Source organism: Dromiciops gliroides, chromosome 2 (genome assembly GCF_019393635.1).
Source record: "Dromiciops gliroides isolate mDroGli1 chromosome 2, mDroGli1.pri, whole genome shotgun sequence".
NCBI classification, from domain to species: domain Eukaryota; kingdom Metazoa; phylum Chordata; class Mammalia; order Microbiotheria; family Microbiotheriidae; genus Dromiciops; species Dromiciops gliroides.
In genome coordinates this window covers 693,984,570-693,998,499 of record NC_057862.1, presented here as the reverse complement: position 1 = coordinate 693,998,499, position 13,930 = coordinate 693,984,570, and the positions used below count along the sequence as shown (strand labels likewise).

Sequence of the window (13,930 nt, the reverse complement as noted above, 5' to 3'; positions counted from 1 at the left end):
GCAGGCAGGCTAGAGAATCCATTTGGGAGGAATGGAGGGATCCTCTTCTTGGTTTGGGGCCCTCGACAACCCGAATTTGCAGGGGATGTGGTTCAGCATGCTTGTGGGTTCTGTCCATAAGCACTGATTAAATACCTACTCTGTGCCAGGCACCACACTCAGTGCCGTCCAGCTCAGGCACATGAAGAGGAGTAGAGAGGCTGGCAGTGCAAGGCGAGAGGACCAGGGGATATGGGATATTGAAGAGCAGACGAGTGTCACTGAGTGGTCCAGGTCGGGAAGGGAGGAGAGCCCAGGGAGGAGTGAGGCGTAGAGAGATGGAGCGATGGGAGAGTGTGTTTGGATAAAGCTCTCATGGGTGTTGGCAAGGCTGGGGTAATCTCTGTGCCACGGAGGGCTAGTGGAGGACCTGGGGTTTGAGGGTGCATCAGGAGCTGGGCTGACGGAAGAGTTGGGGAGCAGAGAAAGTCTGGGAGCCTGGCACTGAACTCACTGGGGAAGCAGGGAGGGGGGCCTGGGCCTGGTAGATAATGGCGGCCAGGATCTGGGTTGGGTGATAGCAGCGGTTACTGAGTGATGGTGATAGAGACCGGAGGTGGCAATGGGGACCGGACCCCTGGAAGCTGAGGGGTGTGAGAGAAGGCACAACCCGTACTGGGAGTGGTTGCAGGGATGTCTGAAAGGAGCCAGGAGATGGGACGGAGAAGTGGCTGGACTTCTCCCCATCTGGAGCAGGTCTTGGGGTGTAAGGTTGAGATGACTGGGGACGAGAGAGAGACAGGAGGGGCTGGTGGCAAGGGCCGTTACCAGTACTCTCGGGTGCAGTGCCACGGGAATGCAGAGGCTAAGAGGTAACTAAGAGTGCTTTTGTCACTGGGCCATGAGTGTGGCTGGGTAGCAGCTGTTGGCAGGTGCTCCATGGGTGAAGGTAGATGAGAAGCATGCAGGATGGGTGGTGGGGGTGGTTTGGGCCCCGGGGTCGTGGCCCCCAGTTAGGGTTTTAGTGCTCCTGGCATGTAGCAGATCTGTAGAGCTTCCCCACGTGGCTCTGAATTCACTCACCCTAGAGCGGCGCACTAGACCAGATTCCCCCAAGTCTTCCCTGTGTTTCCTGCATTTCCTCCCCTTCTGGAGAGTTCCACAGAGCTGCAGATGAGGGGATTCTGGGCCTTTTCTGAAAGCTCGTTGTTTTTTCAGATTCTGAAGGAAATGATCCAATTTTGTGGGAAATCAGGTTGGAAGAATTAGAAACTTTTCAGTCAGTGCTGCTCAGGTTTTAACTTTTGTCGTGTTCTGAACCAAGCATCTGAAGATAACTTCTATTCAGCGATTTCAGCAAATACAGACTTAAAATCGCTGTCTGTCAGGAGCTCGGTGGAGATGATCATCTCGCCTCCCTCCAGGGTGGCTGTGAGGAGCCGGTGAGATGGCCTAATGCTGCTGGTGGTGAAAGGTTTCAAATGAGAAAACAGTCCGGCCTCCGGGTACTTCCTTCCTAAGGAATCCGAGAGTGGAGGAGACTTTTCTGGCCATAGACTCCAACCCGTGACTGGTAGCGTTTGTGAGGTGCTTGCGATGTGCTGAGCCCTGGGCAAAGCACCGGGAACACTGGGAGCAGAAGCAAGAACAGTCCCTGCTCTCGGGGCGCTTCCGTTCTGGTGGGGAGGGAGGGCCCTGGCCTAGGGGCTTTGGTAGAGGGTCTGCTGAGTCGGGGGTGGAGCCGTTCCTCAGCCTTCAAAGGAGCCAATCAGAGGCTGGAGGCCCAGGGGCCGAGGGAGCTTCTGGGGCCAGTGATTCTGTGGTGAACGTCCAGCGGGGTCAGGTCAGCCTGCAGAATATCGCCTCCAGTGCCCTTCTGAGAGCTTCCTTGGGCATTTTGTGGGCACTGCCCTCACACCCAGGTGCTGACCGACAGCACGCTTCCTCTCTCTTCCATCTGTTCAGTTCTAGATCCTCCGAAGGAGACCTGTGAGCTTTGGCATCCGTGGGGGATGGGGCCAAGGGGACGCTGGCCAGCTCTTCAGCCACCCTGATCGGTCTCTCACCTGGAAGTCTGGGTCCCAAGCGTGTTTTCAAAGTAGATCCTCTTAGCATTCATTCATTCACTCGCTCACTCTCCAGAGCCTCTCATCCGGGCAGGGCTGAACAAAGAACAGAGCCTGGACTCTGTGACTGAGGGTCATGCGTGAAACACTGTTTCTTTTCTTGTAGGCAGCCCCCGGTCAGTGAGTCTCACTGGAAGATGCTGCTGCAGGATATGCTGGCTATGCAGCGGACGGTCTACACCTGCTTGGAACCAGAGGCTTGCTATGAGGTCACTATTCTCCTCCTCTGATCCATTCATTCCCGGTCGTCTGGTACTGTGACAGAGGGCGGCCCTGAGGTCCAGTGTGGCCTTCACTGGTCATTAGACCCATCTCTTAGTTACTTAGAGGCAAGCCCTAGGGCTTCTGGTGGAGGATGACCACCGGCATTCTGTAAACAACGGAAGCCATTTCTGGGTTATCGATCCCAACCAGAAAGTCTTCCCTTTGAACATTCCCGCTGGGTGGATGCCAGCCGAAGCCGGGTTGGGTGCCCTGACCCAAGGCGTCCCAAAGCAGAGGCCGTTGATAGTGTGAGAGCACCATGAAAAGCCGCGGTCTTGTCGTGGTGTTGGAGATGTTGCACCAGTGCAGTCACCCATGCAGCTGAAGGTTGGCGGCCTCCCTGATGGAGCTCCGAGTTCCATCACCTGCGGGTCCCTGGCAGGCCCTGCATGGTCCCTCTTCAGTTTTCTGTTTGCACGTTGTCTGAGGAGGAGAGACTGTGCCATTTTGTGTCTGGGACAAAGTCCTGAAACACTGTTATTAAGTTGCACTAGAGTTTTGCCTGTGTTTTGTGTATTTGCATATTTCCTTTAATATTCTACACTAAGTGTGTGGGCCTTGAATAAGTTTCTTCATGGAGTCATCCATCTCAGAAATTTGACATCCTTTAAAAGTTTAATACTATCTTCAACTCATTTTATTATAGCTTCCAGTCTTCATCACCTGGGGAGGCATTTGAAAGCCTTAACAAAGAATTTGAGGAAGCTCTTAAAGTGGGCTGTAAGAGACGCCATTAGGACTTGAAATGCCATTCCTTCCCTCCCCTGCCCCCCAGGCAGTACGTTTTGAGTGATTCTGGGGAGAGGGAAAAGGGAATCACATTTTCCTGCACTTTCCTTCAGGACCTCATGGGTTCAATTTTTGAGAAGTAGAGGGAGGTAAGGCATTTGTGATTGTGTCAGGGACCTTGCTTTTAAGATGGGCCATTGTCCAGCTATCTTTGTAGAGGGTGTGGCCCAAGGCAAAACGCGCTGGTCCTGGGTTCAAATCCTGCTTCTAAAACTTACTATCTCTGCCACCTAGGGCAAGTCGTTTAACCACCCTGGGCCTCAGTATCCTTGCCTGAAAAATAAAGGAGGCAGACAGGCAGCAGCTGCAGATCTAGGATTTTACATCCTGACGCTATGTCACGCTGGGAGATCGGAAGGCTCTCCATTGTGGGGTTCTCGTTCTTCCTTCTCAGGAGGGGCAAGGCTGCTGCCTCTTCTCCCTGGGGAGGCTGGTTGTTTCATCCTGGGGCTGTTGTCCCCCCGACTCCCATCCAGGAAGGGGTTCATGACAGTCATGAGTGTTGTTCTTAAAGGGTCCCTCAGACTCGATCACTCGCTGGAGGCCCAGAACAAGTCTCCGTCTTGCTTTTGGGAAAGCCTGAGTCTGAACACAAACTGCCTTAGTTGCAAACCGTCTGATTATTGCCCATTAGTTTCACGTTGATGGCCCTGTCAGGTGTCTGGGAGAACACAGTCGTTTTTACATGAAACCCTCCTTCCATTTCTGGTTTTGTTAGCGGGTCAAGCAGGCCAGCCTGAGTGTGGGAGACGGATGACTGGGCCTCGGGGTGGGCAGGGCCGGGACATGGGGTCATCTTCCAGTTTGGAGCCGGCTCTTTGATGTGGGCTGTGTCAGACGCAGGGCTCGGTTTGTGAGCTGAAATGTCGTTCATTTGGGCACTGGGTGAGGCGGGTTTTCCTCCCTCCGAGCTGGCGTTTGGGGACTTGTCCTCTGGGTTTGTGGAAGGTCTCTTGCTGTCCTGCTGCCTGATCCGTATCCCCTGTTTGTGCAGATCTTCACCGAGAGCCTCCTGTGCTCCAGCCACCTGGACACGATCCTCTTGGCGGGCCAGATGATGCAGTGCAGTGCTGCCGGGAGCGGCCCCCACAAAGGGAAGGCTCCCTTCAGGGTCAGCTACGAGAAGAGCGTGGCCTTGGTGTTGGCCGCCAGCCGAGAGTACTTCAACTCTTCCACCAGCCTCTCCGACAGCTGCATGGACTTGGCCAGGTAGAGGCTTGGCCTTCCTTTGTTTACAAGCGTCTATTCGTGTCTGTGATGCCGTGTTAGAAAGCGGGTTCTTGGCTGGCCGCCTTCTAGTGCTGGGGTGGGGCGGCCTTCCGGGGTGTCAAGAACATGCATCTTAATGTGGGGGGACCCGGTCCTCCTCTTCCCCCGCCCCATCCTTGCTGCTAACCAGCACTTCTGTGATGCTGGTCTTTTCATGGGCTGCTGCTAGACTGGATCACAGAGGGAGCTGTTGGAGCCCCGTTACCTGGCTGCTTCCCAGTGTGGGTGAATAGCAGCTGTTGGGGCTCCCAAGTGGGAATAATCCCTGCAGCCTCAGTGGAGTCCAGGGGCCAGACCCGAAGCTCTGAGGTTCTTCTGAATCACGAGCATAGAATATCAGCACCGGGACGAGGGCTCCTCGTCCAGCCTCGTCATCATACACACGGGCAGACTCGGACTCTGAGGTCACCACTTGGGGAGGAGCGGCTTATGCCGGCACAGAAGGGATCCCCTAGGCCGGGTCAGGGGAGGCTGGGTTGGAGGCTGGAGGTGACGAGGGATCTTTGAGAGGCGGGGAGGCTGCAGGGCCCCACCTCCATGGTGGCCAGACTGTGCAAGTCAGCCCCTTGGCGGTCTGGCATCAGTCAGTCAGTCAGGCGTTTATTTACTGATCTTACGTGTGTGGGGGCCACTTGGCTGACGCTGGCCTTGCCGTGCAGACTTAGACACCCTCGTTGTGTCCTAGAAGCTCAGTGACTTGGCCAAGGCCCCACCAGAGTCAGTAGCCAGGGCCCACCCGCAGGACTCATCATTCAGGGCTCTCTCTAGGTCTGGGCTGTGAGCTTCTGTGGCTCTGTTGCCCCAAAGAGGGGCTGGCCACAGGTCTGCCCATGGTAGGTTTCCACCATGGCCGTACTTGGTACGGTAACAGTCCCATGTCAGCCTGCCTTTCTCTAGATTTTCTCTATGGAAAATTGCAATTTGGAAACTGCCCAAAGTTTAAATTAACAGCCTGTGATCATGCTAAGCTGTGGGTGATCGCCAGCTCCCGGGAGGTCTCTGGACAGAGCCGAAGAGGAGCCCTTTGGGGCTGGCTCTGTCTTTACACCGGTGCAGGCCAGAGGAGCTCCCTGTCCGATGCCCCTCTGGAGTGCCCACGCCGGCCACGCCCGGCTCAGAGGACGTGCTTACGCATTGCTTGGTGACTGGTCATTTAGAGGGAGAGGCCTTGTGCCCGCCTGAGTTTGGGTCCCTTCTTCCCTTTGTCATGACTCCCCTCACCTGCCTGTCAGGTCTGGGATTCAGGCCCATCTCAGCCACACACCAGCGGTGTCCCTGGGCCTCCGTTTTCCCATCTGAGGAGTGGGAATGATCGCAATTAAGCAGACCTTCTCTTCTGAAAGCCGCGTGACTCGTGTCTGTGACACGAAGAGTCTGAGGATGGGGAGGGGGGCTGATCTTGTGAGGGCCTGCTCGCCCTTTCCAAACGAACACGTCACGTGGCGGAGCTTATTGTCATTTACCCAGAAGTGGGGGCTCCCTGTGGGACGGGGCCAGTTTGGCTTCCCTGGGCCGGAAGCTTTATTCGTTCTGCGGCCGGCCAGCCCCTCACCCGCCCGCCGCAGACAGCGGGAAACCAAGCCTTGTGCTTTTCCCAGCAAGGTGGAAGGAAACTTCATTTTCTTGGATTGATCCCTTCTCTGGGAGCTAATCATCTTTCCTCCAACTGTGTTATTAAACTTGACAAAATTGTTTAAAGCACTTAACGCATTTTCCTTTCTCCCTTAAGGGATCCTCGGTTTTCCTTCACAGGAAGAAAATACCAAATGCAATCGCCTTTGAGGCCCAGGCTTTGGTTTGCTCTAATTATTTTTGGCAGGAGGCCGCTGGGGATTCTCCTGTAAAAGTCGAGCCTCCCCTGCCCCGCCTGCGCCGCTGTCCGCGCTGCCCCCCAGCCCCCAGCCCTGCACCAGAGGCAGAGCATCCTTGTAGAAGGAGAGGTTCTGAGGCGCAGCCGCAGCCTCGTGCCCTTCGCCATCACTCTGGGGACACATCGCCCAGTGAAAGCCCCCGGCCCCCAGAGGGCAGGAGGGGAGGCCTTGGTGAATGTCGGCCCCAGTGCAGGGATCCTGTCTGGGAAGACCCCAAGGTCGCACGGGGGTTTCCTCCTTGCGTTCTCCTTCCTGGCCCTGCTGGCATCTGCCCGACTGCACTTTCCTGAACTTTTCTTCATTGCCTCTGTGAGCTCTCTGTCTGGTTTTCCTTTGTGCTGCCCCCTGTTCATTTCTTCCTTTCCTCTGGTTCCCATTTATGGAGATTTTGGATTGCCACAGACGCCTAAAGGCCTGTCAGAAGGTCCCAGAACCTGTGAAATGTGTGAGCCCAGAGCGGCTTGAGAAGCTTGGAGGCCCAGGCTTGGGCCTGGCCACGGGCCCTGCCCTTTGCTTCCTGGGCCACCTGGGGTGGGTCAGTTTATGTGGCTGGGCCTCAGTCTTCTTGTCTGTAAAATGAGGGGGTTGGTTGAGGTGGCTGCTGTCGGTGGGAGCAGCCTTCTTATTTCACAGATGGGGAAACAGAGGCTTGGGGGGGCAGAATCACGGGTCTAAAGGCCACAGGCTTTTCAGCAGTGCACCCACTGCCCTTCCTCGTTTAGCATGCTCAGCCTTAGTCCTCCCCTCCACCCCCACCCCCGGTCAGTCCTCCCTGGACGGGAGGTGAACGAATAAGTGATACTTGGGAATGAGGGTCAGGGTGAGGAGACAGACGGGACAGAAATGTCCCGATCCCAAATCTCAGACCAGCCACCTTGGTGGCTAGCTTTCCCACAGCAGGAGGTCTTAAGTCTCTGAGTGTGGTCCTGACCCCTCAGCAACCATCCAGACCACGCCAAGATTCTGCCCACCGCGGCGGGCGTGCATTTGTTGTTGAGGAGATGAAGGGGGAAGGCTCTGCTCTGATGGGGTGAGCAGAGTTTGGAGTGGTGGCGCCAACGATAGGAGGCGTCCGGCACTGATGAAGCACCTGCTGTGTTCTGGGGGTGACAAAGCCCAGGATGCCCCAGGATCACACTTACTCCACAACTTTTGAGCCAGTCGTTATAACGAATGGACTGCTTGAGCGTCCAGGGGCCACCCGGGTCAGCTTCCCGCCTAGGAATCTCCCGCACCTGGCGGGCAGAGAGCTTTAACCGATTGGGTTACAGAAAACAACCCAACCCGAATAGCCACGTGTTCCAAACCAGTGCCGTGCCAGGGGCCGGTGGCTTTATCTCTGGAGGCCTTCCTTCCGCCGGTGCAGACCGCCATCCGCCTCCACCTTAGGAGATAGACTCAGAGAGAGGGCCCACAGTTCCTGCCTTCCGACTCCAGGCCCGCTGCCCTCTGTCTAGCAGACCGCTTCTCAGCCATGGCACCAGCGGTCCCGTGTCCCTTCCCCCGGCTTCCTGACCGTCTTTCTTTCCTAGGTCCTGCTTGCAGCTGATCACAGACTGTCCCAGCGCCATTCAGAAGGAGCTTGATCTCATTCGTGCCCTCGGGCACCTTGAAGAGTTTGGGGTAAAGAGCCTGCCTTTGCAAGGTGAGTTCCTCTTGTTTGTCCTCCCGGGGAAATACTCGGATGAGCCCTGGTCAGTGTAGTTCGGGTGTGTGAACTTGTTACTGTTGTTGAGTTGTTTCAGTCATGGCTGACTCTCCATGACCCCATTTGGGGTCTTTTTGGCCACGATACTGGAGGGCTTGGCCATTTCCTTCTCCAGCTCATTTGACACATGAGGAAACTGAAGCAGACAAGGTGAAGTGACTTGCCCAGGGTCACACAGCTAGCAAGTATCTGAGGCCAGATTTGAACTCGGGTCCTCCTGAATTCAGGGCCAGTGCTTTATCCACTGGGCCACCCAGCTGCCCCCTGCTGCAGACCTTTTTAATCACTACAGCTTCTCTCGCTTCTCTCTCAGTGCGCCTGTGCCCGGATCGCCTCAGCCTCATCAGGGAATGCATTGCCCAGGCCCCGACCTGCTACAAGCAGTCCACCAAAGTCCTGGGACTGGCCAGCCTGCTGCAGGTAGCAGGTAAGTCACCGTGGGTTATGGGCAGCCCTCCAGGTGTCTGTCTGCAGGGGACAAGCATTTTGTAGGCACTGTGGGGGCATCGTAGCAGGGGCCTGACACGCCTGTAATGGCGCCAGTGCAGGGGGCTGGCCAGGCCACTAGGCCAGGAGTCAGCAGTGCTGGGGGCCAGTCTTCCTCTCCTAGCTTTGGAGAGTGCCCCTCCCCACAAGGTAATGGGGTGCGTGGGTCTTTGTGGCCCTTCCAGCGCTGACTTCTCTGCTGACCCTCCACTCAGACACGCATATACGGACATGGATAAACACCCTCATTCATAATGGGTGCACTCACACACACGAACATGTGGCCACACACACACACACACACACACACACACACACACAAACGTGGACATGCATACACAGAAACAGACACACATTCATAATGGATGCACTTACCCCCTATACACATGGCCACACACGATACATATATACACGTGAACACATGCGCACGGACACAGATAGACACATTCATAATGGGTGCACTCCCACGCAGAACACACGTGGGCACACCCAGACACACACACATGCACACCCAGGCAGACGCATCCTCTGTCATTAGAGCCTTGGAGGGGCACCGTGTCGATATGATCTCTCTCCTCTCTGCTTGCTGTGTGTAGGAGACCCTTCCCCCGGGGAGATCATCCCTCCTGGAGAGGGGCCAGCACCTGTCATTCATAGTGAGCCCCGGTGCCGCAGCTGTGGCCTAGGAGGAAGAGGGTCTTTGAGCCCCACATCTTCCCCTTCCTCCTTTCTCCTCTTGCCTTAAGTGACCTCAGGCAGGTCCCTGGACTTCCCCCGGCCTCAGTTTTCTCAAATATTCATGAAGGGGTTGGAGCAGATGACCTGCAGGGTGAGCCGGTCTGTGAGCCTCTGGACAGCCGCCTCCAGTGACTGGCAGCTCCTGTCAGTCAGTCAGTAAAGAGTGATGAAGTGCCCCCTTTGTTCCAGGCACTGGCCTGAGCGCTGAGGATACTAGTAAGAAATGGAGAGTCCCTGGCCTCAGGGAGCATACCATCTAGTGACCATTCAGAACAGAACTGAAAAGTGAGAGGGGGTAGGAGGGCTCTGGCCTGGGGCCAGGATGGAGTCCAGGTCACGGAGAGTGGATGGCTGGCTTGAGGCACCGCCCGATGTGGAGTCTCTGGGGGGACTCTGCTCCAGCTGCCAGCCCTCCAGTCAGGGGGCACAGCGGGCACCCGGGGGATGCACGGGGTGGAGGACCGGGCCGCCCCACCAGGCTGGCAGGACAGTGAGTTTCCCAGTGACGAGGTTTCTTGTGGTTGAGATGGAGGCTGGGTGGGCAATGTCTGTGTGGCGACGCATCACTGTCAGGAGCAGTTCTGACTGTCTGACTGTCTCTCTCTTTGTCCTTCCCGGCCCACCCTTTGGTGTGGGGCCTCCTGGGGAAAGGCTGTGGGGCCCGAGAGGACACTTTATGGGGGGTGTTGGCTGGAGTGGCCGAGCGGCACGTCTGCAGTGTGAAAAAGCCAGACCCTCGGCCGACTCTCAGCCCTGGCCGCCTCTCAGAGTGCAGTGATGGTGGACGTGGCGGCCCACCAGGCCCCTGCGTCCTGACTCAGCTCCAGCCCCACTCTCTGGCTCAGTCTTCTCCCTTTTGGGGACTCCTCGGCTGAGCCCTCTGAACTTTTGTCTCTGTGTCTGTGGGCGAGTGCTCAGAGCTCCCTCCCGGCCGTGCCCCATCCACTGCCACGTCCCTGAGTGGCCTGTGGTCCCAGGGCAATGGCAGGATGAAGGCCCGTCTCTGCCCGCCTTGGAGTGGTGCCTCCTGCCAGGCCTCCCGCCCTCTCCCAATTCCTCCCCCACTCCCCCTCATCCCCCTCGTCCCCTCCTTTCAGTCGGTTGCCAAGACCTGCCGATTTCACCCGCAGGTTTCAGGTTTGCTGCATCTGTCGCATCTGCCCCCTTCTCCTCTGCCGCAGGCCCTCACCACCTCAGCCCTGCACTGTGGCAGGGGCTGCAGAGGGTCTTCCTGCCCAGGGCCTGTAGTTCTTTCTGGGCTGGGGCCCCCACTCCTGGAGCTGCCCCCACTCTGTGCCTCAGTAGCTCGTCATGCGTTGCTGTGACAGATGACAGCCGTTCGTCTTCCCCTCGGCTTTGTGTCACCTGCAGTTGTGATGAGTGTGCCATCTCGGACTTTCTCCGGGTCCCTCAGACCCTGCCAGGAGGTCTTGCAGATGGCTGCCCGAGCCTGCGTGCCCACGCTTTGGGTCCAGGCACTCACAGTCCCCAGGGGGCCTCCCTCCCCTCCCTCCTGCATCCGTGTCCTAAGAGGCTTTGTCACACAAACCCTGCCCGTGGTCAGGGCCTCCTCTGACGGTCCCAGCTGAGCCCCAGCCAGAAAGCAGCTGTTCTGCCTGTCTGACTCACATCGTTTTCCTGATCCAGTGACTTTCTCTGAAAAGTCACACGAATTAGATGTGCAGCGTGTTTTTTTACTTTGAATTTTGGTCATGTGAGAAGTGAGATAGAAATAATTGTGCCCAGTGAGTCTTCTTCTGAAGAGTCTGGGGCTTTGGCAGTGAGGCCCCCTCCTGCCCAGTTACCGGTGCTGACTGTGGGAGCCAGGGCAGACCTTCCTGAAGCCTTTTGCTCCTGTTGGCCCATTTGGACATTCAGCCTTCCTGACCGCTCTTGTCCAGCGGGCTTGTCCCTTGGCGAGTTCTGGCAGGAACCACCCCTGTCTCAGACGGCAGCTCTGTGTCCTGGGAGTGAGAACAAACATGGGCCATGTGTGACCTCAGGCGTGGCCTCAGAGGTGAGTGGAGGCACCAAGCCTGGGGTGAGCCGCGACTCCTCACGCTGTCCCTGGATGCCCGGCCTCCACTGTCGCTTCTGCTCCGGAGCCTTGGCAGGCTGACTAAGAAGAACCTTCTTGCATTTACTTGTTCACATACTTCCGGATGGGTCGTCATCATGTCCAACACTGGGAAGAAATCAGAGGTTGTCAGAGGGTGTCATCTGTAATGAACTGTCTGGGCTGCTCTCTTCATTTCTTTGTCCGGGTGAAAGCTAGCATTTTCTTCCATCGGCACTTTAAAAAAACCCTCTGAAAACCACGATTTCCCCCTGTGTTTTCCACAATATTGCTCATGTAATCATCTCTGTAAAATCTCACCTCCTTCTTGGGAAAGTAGTATGAATTTGGCTTTTGTATATTTTTTATTTCAAATTTTGAAATCAAGTGAAAATGAAATGGAAACAGTTGTCCCCACGTCATCTTATAAAAGAGTCTGGGGCTTGGCAGTGCCGGCTGCCCTCCCGTGTAGACTGTGAAAGCCTGGGCAGACCTTTCCAAAGCAATTACATTGGAAATGGGTTTTCTCCCCAGGCTGGCATTATGCACAGTTAGAGTTGAGAAAGGCTGGCTCTGTTGGCTCCGTGACACTTGTTATGACCAGAAAGAAGAGTGTGAATTTATCTAGTAATAAAAACGAGCGTAGGACAGGACAATGGGCTGTCGCTTTTTAGAATCGGGAGACAAAGGTCTGCCTGGACGGTTTGAGCACTTCCCTTTTTGGAAGCCAAGGGCTGGTGTAGACGTCCTCTGAAGCCCTTTAGTGTCGATGTGCTGGGGTGGCTCTCTCTTTAGGGGACACTGCATTCAAGCTCCTGCCAGAGTCATTTAGCTCATTTGTGTGTGGGGGGGTATGTGTGTGTGTGTGGGGGGGTGGCAGGGACCTCTAGCATTGTATCCCGGGCATATTGAACAGCGATGTGATGGGGTCCGATCTAAGCTTTAGTATAGTTATGGTGGCGGCCTGTGTGGAGAGGGCACCGGACAGTTTGGGGGCGGAGTGGGTGAGGGCGGGTGGCTTGGGAGGAAAGTGGGGCCTGGTGCTGGATTGTATGAGTTTCATGGGATTTTCAAGTTGGTCAGGACCAGCAAACGCGAGAGTGCGCCCCTGAAGGTCTCCCGTAAGGGTCCGGAGGCCCCGGTACATCGGATGACGTGTACCCAAGGTTCAACACAGGGTAATCTTTCCATAATGTCGGCAGACGTACTAAGTGCTTGCTGACTTGACTTCTAGCCTAGGAGGGAGCAGATGGAATCTGGTTGTGGCCTAGGATGGTCTCAGCGCCTGATTCTGAAGTCGTGGGAAGCAGCAGGGGCGTTCCTGGGGCACTGCCCGGGCTTCTCCATCCTGGCCCGGGAACCTCCCATCCGGTGAGCCCCAGGGTTCCCATCTATGGAGAGCTCCCTGCCTCTGGGGCCCCTCCCTCAGAGGGGAAAGCAGAGGGGGAGAGCTGTCCTTTGTGTAATGAGGGGCCCAGGCCTGCCCTCAGCTCCATCCCCTGCTCACACCTGTGCTCACACCTTCCCTGCAGCGTGCCCCGCCCACCCCAGCTTTGTGAGTTTTCTTCTCTTGTTAGATTAAGGCTTCCTGAGGGCAGGGTCTGTCTCCCTCCCTCCCTCCTTCCTCCCTCCCTCCCTCCCTCCCTCCCTCCCTCCCTCCCTCCTTCCTCCCTCCCTCCCTCCCTCCTTCCTCCCTCCCTCCCTCCCTCCTTCCTCCCTCCCTCCCTCCCTCCCTCCTTCCCTCCTTTCCTCCCTCCTTCCCTCCCTCCTTCCCTCCTTTCCTCCCTCCTTCCCTCCTTTCCTCCCTCCTTCCCTCCTTCCTCCCTTCCTCCCTCCTTCCCTCCTTCCTCCCTTCCTCCCTCCTTCCTCCCTCCTTCCCTCCTTCCTCCCTCCCTTCCTCCCTCCTTCCTCCCTCCCTTCCTCCCTCCTTCCTCCCTCCTTCCTCCCTCCCTCCCTCCCTCCCTCCCTCCCTCCCTCCCTCCCTTCCTCCCTTCCTCCCTCCCTCCCTCCCTCCCTTCCTCCCTCCCTCCCTCCCTCCCTCCCTCCCTCCCTTCCTTCCTCCCTTCCTTCCTCCCTTCCTTCCTCCCTCCTTCCCTCCCTCCTTCCTCCCTCCCTTCCTTCTTCTCTCCCTCCCTCCCCCTCCCCCCCCCCAGTCTCCCTCCCTCTCTCTCTCCCCCCTCTACATTACATTAGCTTCCCCCTTACTGTGAGTCAGGCCCTGTGTGAAGGGCTGGGGATAGAAATGGAAGCAAAAAGAGTCTCCCCCACAGAGCTTCCAGTCAAGGGGGGGGGGGAGGGACTGGGCGTGCTCGCTCTGGGCCCTTCCTCACCTGGAGCTTGTGGGCAGGAAGGAGGGCAGCCACACTCCCCTGGGCTCGAATCTCCCCCATTCTCAGCCAGTTGGATTAAAAAGCTTTTGGCTGAATTCTCTTTCATTATTTCCATTCTCGGGGCGGGGCAGTCCTGGGGCCGGGGGATGGTCATCTTGTTTGAATCCCTGTGCTCAGAGCTCAGGGCTGCCAGTCAGTGCCCCCTCCCTCGGCCTCCAGAGCCCTGTGACCTCCAGAGCCCTGTGACCTCCAGCCTCACTTCACTTCAGCCGTCACACCCCAGCCATTGTACCTCCAGACCCGTCAGCCCGCGC

General features: G+C 56.9%; 1 protein-coding gene across 1 annotated transcript in view; it reads left to right on the top strand.

The window, feature by feature from the left end:
• Positions 1-13,930, top strand: part of NBAS (NBAS subunit of NRZ tethering complex) — a 220,832-nt gene that overhangs the window by 86,940 nt on the left and 119,962 nt on the right. Inside the window, exons 29-32 of the mRNA XM_043985311.1 lie at positions 2,212-2,314; positions 4,153-4,367; positions 7,831-7,943; positions 8,320-8,433. Of these exons, the coding sequence (XP_043841246.1) occupies positions 2,212-2,314; positions 4,153-4,367; positions 7,831-7,943; positions 8,320-8,433 (545 nt within the window). The remainder of the gene's footprint in view (positions 1-2,211; positions 2,315-4,152; positions 4,368-7,830; positions 7,944-8,319; positions 8,434-13,930) is intronic.